The sequence below is a fragment of the Lactuca serriola genome, chromosome 5 (assembly GCF_051521515.1).
Source record: "Lactuca serriola cultivar US96UC23 chromosome 5, Lser_US96UC23_V15, whole genome shotgun sequence".
NCBI lineage: Eukaryota > Viridiplantae > Streptophyta > Magnoliopsida > Asterales > Asteraceae > Lactuca > Lactuca serriola.
In genome coordinates this window covers 153,298,735-153,307,264 of record NC_136412.1, presented here as the reverse complement: position 1 = coordinate 153,307,264, position 8,530 = coordinate 153,298,735, and the positions used below count along the sequence as shown (strand labels likewise).

Below are 8,530 nucleotides of genomic sequence, written 5' to 3'. Positions count from 1 at the left end.
AAATATCATTTTTGGCTTGATTTTTGTAAACACGCACAGTTTTCTGGTTTTTGGCTTTTCTGACCTAATTGTTGAAAAATTTATAGAAAAATCATCGTAAGTCGAAATTTGGATCCGTAAATTCTAGAAGTTTGGAAATTTTGTCTAATTTGTTCAAAATTTTTCTCATAATTTTTAATGGCTTCTAACAAGTGTGAAATTGGTCACCTTCAGAGGCTGGTCCGAAATTATTTCAAATCTGATAGGCAGTTTTGTAAAATTCGCCAAAAATTGTAGAAACATCGTATGAAAACGTGAGAGTAGTCATTTTAAAGAAATAAACCTGAATTTTTTGCGTGTAAAATAGTTTTGAAAAAATATTATCATTAAGGTGGTCAAAACATTTCAAGATTGGACCAAAACTTTTCTGTCAAAGGCTGAATTTTGTGTTTAGTTTATAGATCTTTGAACACAACACTCATTTTTGCTATTTTAAGTGTATAAATCCCAGATCTACTAGTTTACATGTATTATATGTGATAACACATACTTCTCTGAAGGTTTTCATATAGATCCAAGTGATAAACTTAATATTCTTAACATATTTTTAGATTTATGAAGTAAATAGCACATAATCAACAAATAAGTCATGAAAAACACACATATTCATGCATATACACATAGATCTACACAAAGCAACTTGTATTCTACCACAAAACCAAGTAAAAATCGAAAATAGGGGGTACGAACTCACCTTGGGGTGATGGATTTGTTTTGATGAAGAAGTGGAAGAAGATTTTTGATCCTAGCAAGCTTTCTTGAGTGGATCTTGAACTTAGGAGGGTTCTAAGAGTATGATTTACAAACACTTGTTTAGAAGGAGTGTATTGACATAAGATGAAGTTATAGCACTTGGATATGTGAGGACTTACCAATTATGGTTGAAAAACTTGGAGAGGATTCCTTGAAGATGTACCATTCATGAAAATTTGCAAGGAGATGCGAGGGAGTATTTTCTTGAGAGTTCTAGAGAGAACTTTTGATGTGGAATGAAGTTGGAGAAATGGCCTTAGGCCTTGAGTTTTAAGGAGGAAAGGAATAGAGGGTTTAAGTGGTAATTGCATGATGGTTACACCAGTTGAGCATTGATATTTGTTGGCTAAATAACATGGATATCCTTTAAGCAATAGTGAGGTGTCCAGTTCCAAATTAACCACACATTATCTCTTTTTTTTAGATGGGCCGAGAGTTTGGGTTAGGAGCAAGGAATTGAAGTAATTTGGGCATTCTCTTAACTTGATCGAATTTATGAAGCCCAATAATAAATTTGCGGCCCATTGTGCCCTTAAGAAGGTTCACGACTCAAAATGATACAAGGAATGGGTTTATGGCCCATTAGGGTTAGTTAAATCATTTATGACCCATCATAGCCCATTGGAGGTAGAATGAATCATAGGCCCAAATGGCCCAAAATGTTATAGATTGAAGAATTGGGTCCAATATAGTCGAATTGATGATTTATTGGTCCCTTAGGGCCAATGAGAGAATCCTAGTCCATAATTAACTTGAACCGGGATTTATAGGGTTTCCAACCCTTATTTGAACATATGAGATGTATTTGAATGTGATGGGTTTTGGCCATATGAACATTCCTATGTGCACATGCAAACCCTAATGCTTGGATCTAGGTTTCTCTAATTAAACATGCTTTGAATCCAAGACTTCTAATGACTAATTAGGTATAAGAACAATACAAAATCAGATCTAGAAGTTTACCTTTGAATCTCTCGTTTGATCTTGTTGTCTTGGAGCTATAGAGTCACAATTGTCACTCCTCTAATGGCTTACAAACACCAACTAGCAAGGAGGATGATTTGAGAGAGAGGAGAGGGATTAGAAATCGGCCAGGGTTTCTTTGCTTTAGCAGAGGTGCCGATTTCCCTTGCCCTAGGGGTCTATTTATACTTGTAATGCTCCTAGGGTTTCACCCTTAAACCCTAGTTGGATAATCTTTCCTTAAAGCAATCCAAATCCTTTCCATGATAATGCCTTGGACGATTTGTGGCTTATCCCAAGCCCTAGAAATCGTCCAACCCTTATCCCTTAAGGATTTACAGCCCAAAGTGCAACTATCAAACAATTGACAGTTTATACCCTCTTATTTAATTAATATATTTAATTCACCAAATTAATACTAATTAATCTATGACTTATATTAATCAAATAACAATATTATTATTCCTTATATTATTCTCATAATATATTAATAATATCTATTCTCTCATAATAAATCATCCCATCAAGTTGCTATGGTGAAGGCAACCCAAAAGGACCGTGCACAATCTGGTCAAATACTTGCCTAATATAGTTGCAGCCTTAGACACTATTCCAACAGTCTCCCACTTGGATAAGTCTAGTAACTATATGCACAAGTACAATTCGATTTGCAATCGTAGCTCTCAAAGACGCTGTCAAACTCTGATCTAATCAATCTTGTCCTTTAGATAAGGGATCGTACAGTCCTCTGTTAGATATACTGCTGACAATTCTATGGAATAATTAGTCTAGAATTTTGGTTTCCCGATCTCCGATTTATTTGACATAGCACTTAATCGAACACATCAATTCAGTTCTGACCGGGCCCGACACATAAGTCAAATCAAATCATCGAGCGGCCGATATATCGCTTTTATCCTCTTGGGATAAAAGTTACAGATAAACTTCGACTTATATGTATTTACTTATTCATTAATCAACTATACACAACAATGCGTTTTATAACACCGAGTTACTGATGCGTTTTCGCATTATCAATGTATAACCAATTAACAAATAACAAACCATATATCTAGGTTTTAAGACTATATGATATTATCGTCTTGCGATCACCCTTTTATATCATATTCCATATGGTGATTCCAGCAAGTGCGGGTTTGTTCCAATGCTCAAAACTAGTTCATAAGCACTCATGAATGTTGCAGCAACCCTTTGCTATGTCTAAAACCATTTAGACAATCTACACACCAATTCATGACAATCTTCATTTATATCTACTTCCAACATATGAACGATTGTGGATAATTTGAATAATTCGATTATTCTTAATAAACTCAATTATTCTGGAAGTCAAAACATGCAAAAAATGAAACAATAGTAAATGATTAACATAAGACAGTAACATTACTCATAAATAATACTCTTTTATTTAATCTTCAAATGTTAACTACATTTATCTATTACACATTTCTACTACTATCTACTCTATGCTAATATCATCCTTCAGCCCAATACTCCTAGCATGCTGCAAGTGCTTAACCCTACTCAGTCTCTTCGTAAGTGGATCTGCTGGCTTATCTTCCGATGATATCCTCTTCACTATGAGTTGTCCTTCTTCTACACGATGTCTAATAAAGTGATATTTTCTGTCAATGTGTCGAGATCTACCATGATCCCTCGGTTCCTTGGTCAAGGCAACCGCTCCTTCATTATCACATAAAATCTCCATGGGCTCCTTTATGGCAGGTACAACTCCAAGATCACCAATGAAGTTCTTCAACCATATCGCCTCCTTTGACGCTTCGCTCGCTGCAATGTACTCTGATTCGCACGTTGAATCAGCTACAGTTTCTTGCTTGGAACTTTTCCAAGTCACTGCTCCTCCATTCAGGGTAAAGACCAAGCCCGACTACGAACGGTATTTGTCCCTGTCGGTCTGAAAGCTGGCATCACTATACCCTCGCACCTTCAAGTCATCACTCCCTCCGAGGACTAAAAACCAGTCCTTCGTCCTCCGAAGGTACTTAAGGATATTCTTTACCGCAATCCAATGGGCTCTGCCAGGGTTCCCTTGATATCTACTAACCATGCTCAAAGCAAAGGCTACATCAGGGCGAGTTCAAGTCATAGCGTACATGATTGAGCCAACTGCGGAAGGGTATGGTACTCGGCTCATTTCAGCTATCTCAGCTTCGGTACTCGAACTTTGAGTCTTACTCAACTTGGCATTACTTTGTATCGGTAATTCTCCCTTCTTCGAGTTTTCCATACTAAAACGTTTTAGTACCTTCTCTAAGTAAGTGTTCTGACTAAGTCCTATTAGTCTCTTACTTCTCTGTCTTACTATCCTTATTCCCAAAATATAGGAAGCCTCTCCGAGTGATAGCTTCATTTTATTTACTTCTTTTTCTAGTTTTTTTAGCATATTTCATTCGCATTCTAGTTAATTTCCATGCATATTTTCCCTTTTGTTATTTTTATGACCATTTCAGGTGCTTTCTAGTTTCTTGAGCATTATTGCAGATTTTCTTGGAAACTAGCAGAGCGGCACTCTTGGGAGGCGATTGGGCTTGAAGGGAATTGGGTATTTCGTGATTGATGGCTATGAAGGTGACTCATGGGGTGGACTTGTCAATTGCTTGAAGGCTTGGAAGAATTGAGCTTTAAATTTGAAAGACGCGGGAGAATTCTTGAGTGTGCAAGATCAATATTTGGGAGTTTGCGGAAGTTTAGAGTGATGTGGATGGACAAATTGGGCTTTAGTTGAAGAAATACTGAAGAAAAATGGGCTAGGAGTTGATTGGATTCGAACTGGGCCAATGGATTAGCTGTGGGGGCCCAAAACTTGAAGAAGCCCAAAAATACCCGTCAGAGCCCGCGGCCCGCGTAAGATTCCCCGCGGCCCGCGTGGGTTCCTGACTAGGGCAATTTCGGGATTTTGCTAAGAGATCTATTTTGGGAAGTTTGGTGTGCCTCTTTAGCCTAATCTTGGAGGTCCGATTTTGAGACTTTCTCTCTGGAGTTTGGAGCACTTTTGGAGGCCAAGAACACTTGAAGAATATCTTCTTTTCATCTCTTGAATCTTGTCAAATGTTTGGTACAATCTTATCTAACTTTGTTCATTTGAGTTTAGCCATGCTTGGCTAAACAAATCTTGGTTGACTTTTTGTTGAATCTTTTGAACTTTTGTTGGATGTTGAAGAATCCATGAACTTGTTCTTAAATCTTTATGGAATTGTTTTGTGTTTTATCATATTATCACTACTAGTATGTTTTTATTCATGAGTTTAAATATGTTTGTGGTGATTAGTTGGCTAATTTCTTGATTAAGTAAATGATCCTCAAATTAGCAAGCAACAAATGATTTTTGTGTTGTTTTTGCTTCACACAATCATAAAAACATTTCCTCCAACATGGTGGTGAAAGCATTTGACCCCTCTTGGATTTGGTGACTTTTTGGTTCTTAATGTTAGTTGACTTTCACTAATTACATGCTATTTGGAATTAGTGACTTTGACTAAGGAAATTGTTATGAGCTTCTCTAGCCATTTCAACAATTAAGAAAAGTCTAGGTAATCTCAAGCTCCTTGGATTGCTATAGCCAAATTAAGGATTTAAATCAAAGTATTGCACCATTGGATTCTAATGATATGTTCATCAAAAGTCAAAGTGAGGAAACTTTAAGTCAACCATCTCTCCCTTATTGATTTTACATCAAACTCTTATTTTTGTTGCATATGTCTATTTAAATCATAGTTAATTCTAGTTTGTTTCAAGTATTTCAAAACATCAAAACCCCCCATTTTATTTTTATTGTCATTTTACAAGTATTTTTACAAAGAGATTTTTCATAGAGTTATAAATTGAACCAATCTCCGTGGATTCGATCCCTTTACCACTATACACTATTTTAGTGTGTAATATTTAGGGTTATTATTTGTATTGGCCTCGACAACCACCAAATTTTTGGCGCCGTTGCCGGGGATTGGTTTATTTTTAATCAATTTGTTTCTCTATGCCCAGATCTCAGCGTACAGGTGACTTGATTTACAATCCGGAAATCGAAAAAGAAGCAAGGCATTTGGCGAAGGAAAAACGAGTTGAACTTGGTCAAACTTCTAACCCCCACGGGGACCCGGAAGTTGAAACCGCTTCATTAAGTGATATAGAACCCGATTCTAGTCCCGACCCTCGCCAAGAAATTCCCGAAACACCACCCCTACAACAAAACCCACCCATTATTGAACCAATTGCAATGGCGGACGGAGGAGAAGTTCCCGAAAGAACTTTGAGGCAAATGATGGATACCAATGTTACACAAACTCCAACCGGTATCAATTACCCGATTTTGGAAGGAGGCTCGAAGTTGATGTCAAGTTTAGTCCATCATCTACCAACTTTTCATGGATTGAAGAATGAAGACCCTCATAAGCATTTGAAGATGTTCCACATTATTTGCACTAGCATGAAGCCACAAGGGTCAACCGATGACCAAATCAAGCTAAGGGCATTCCCCTTTTCATTGGCCGATAGAGCAAAAGATTGGTTATTCTATCTTCCACCGGGGTCGATCAACTCATGGACCGACATGGCAAGAGCTTTCCTTGATAAATTCTATCCCGCCTCAAGAGTCTCAAGTCTTAGAAATGGGATTTGTGGAATCCGCCAAGGTCAAAATGAGACTTTCCATGATTATTGGGAGAGGTTCAACAACTTGTGCTATAGTTGCCCACAACACCAAATTCCGGAACAACTCCTCATTCAACACTTCTATGAGGGATTGTTGCCAATGGAGAGAAGACTAGTTGATGCCTCAAGTGGTGGAGATGTCTTTAGTAAAACCCCACAACAAACAATACAACTTTTCAACACCATAACCGCAAATTCACAACATTTTGGCCCTCGCCAAGACATGAAGAGAGACACACAACACAAAGTAAATGAAGTGGGAACATCAAATCTTGAGTCTCAAATAAAAGATCTAACCTCCGTTGTCCAAAAGCTAGCCATGGGACAAACTCCACAAGTGATGGTGTGTGGAATATGTGCAACAATGGGACATCCTACGGATATGTGTCCCATCCTTCAAGAAGATGCGGAACATGTGAATGCCACGGGAGAGTTCCAAAACTACCACAACAAACCATCCGGTTACCAAAATGCATATAATTCGAGTTGGAAGCCAAATCCCAACATGAGCTACAACTCAAGATCATTGCCTCAAAATGCATTGGTTAGACCGTCCTATCCACCACCACAACCTCAATACCAACATCAACAACCACACTATCAAACCAAACCACACCCTCCACATCATCATCAACAACCTCCTCAATCTCAACCAAGTAGCTTCGGAATGTCTCTTGAAGACATTGTTAAATCTCTAGCCACTAGTACCCAACAATTACAAAAAGAGACAAGGACTAGTATCTCCAACCTTGAAGCACAAATGGGAGATATAGTTACATCTATAAGCAAGTTGGAATCCCATGGTAAACTCCCTTCTCAAACCGAAAAGAACCCAAATGTCAATGTGGTGACCTTGAGAAGTGGCAAACAAGCCGGAGAAAGTACTTCAAAGAAGAAGCCAAGGGAAGAAGAGGAAGAAATAGAGATCATTCCCATTGAAGAACCTATAGTCAAGAACGATGCACAAGTCGGAGCCCCAAAGAAGACTACCCATTTAGTAACACCGATAACCACTCAACCACTGTTCCCCTCCCGAATTGCAACTTCAAAGAAGAATATGGAGGAGAAAGAGATTTTGGACACCTTCCGAAAGGTGGAAGTAAACATCCCTCTACTTGATGCAATCAAGCAAATTCTGAGATATGCAAAGTTCTTGAAAGAACTTTGCACCAACAAGAGGAAGTTGAAGGGAAATGAGAAAATTTTGATGAATGAAAACGCATCCGCGGTTTTACAAAGGAAACTTCCACCCAAATGCAAAGATCCCGGGATGTTCACGGTTCCTTGCAAGATTGGAGATGTCACTTTTAGTAGTGTTATGCTTGATCTTGGTGCCTCTATCAATGTCATGCCCTATTCGGTGTATGAATCATTGAATGTCGGGCCCTTAAGTGAAACCGGTGTCATAATCTCTCTTGCGGATAAATCAAGTGTCTTTCCTAGAGGTGTTTTGGAAGATGTCCTAGTGAAAGTGAACCAATTGGTCTTCCCGGCGGATTTCTATGTGATTGATCTAGATGAGCAAGTGTCCTCCAAATCGGCTCTAATCTTGCTTAGGAGACCGTTCTTGAAGACGGCTAGGACGAAGATCGATGTGTATGCGGGAAGTTTGACAATGGAGTTTGATGGCGAAACAATAAGTTTTAATATTTATGATGCCATGAGATATCCTAGTGATGTTTCATCTTTGTACTTTGTTGATGTTGTCGAGCCAATCACTCAAGAATTGTTCGAGTTATCTAACGGTGATATATTGGAGATGATCTTAAGCAAAGGATTCGATTGTGGGAAGCTAGCCGAGCAATTAAAACTTTATTCTTTGGATCCGGAAGTTGAGAAGTTGGTAAATAAAATGGAGATGAAGAAATCCACAAGATTAGATGTCAAGCAAGTTGAATTGCCCCCAACTCATACAAAATTGCCCCCATCCCTTGTTCAACCGCCCGAATTGGAATTGAAGGTCTTACCTCAACACTTGAAGTATGCCTATTTGGGAAAGAATGAAACCCTTCCGGTTATCATTTCAACTCACTTAACCGAATTTGAAGAATAACAACTCATCAAGGTGTTGAAGGAGCACAAAGAA

At 38.3% G+C, this 8,530-nt stretch overlaps 1 protein-coding gene across 1 annotated transcript; it reads left to right on the top strand.

Annotated features, from left to right (window-relative positions):
* The first annotated feature begins 6,949 nt into the window (after positions 1-6,949).
* LOC145049892 (uncharacterized) lies at positions 6,950-8,497 on the top strand. Its single transcript, XM_078998234.1, has one exon. The coding sequence runs from the start codon at positions 6,950-6,952 to the stop codon at positions 8,495-8,497; it is 1,548 nt and encodes a 515-aa protein (XP_078854360.1).
* Positions 8,498-8,530: the final 33 nt, after the last annotated feature.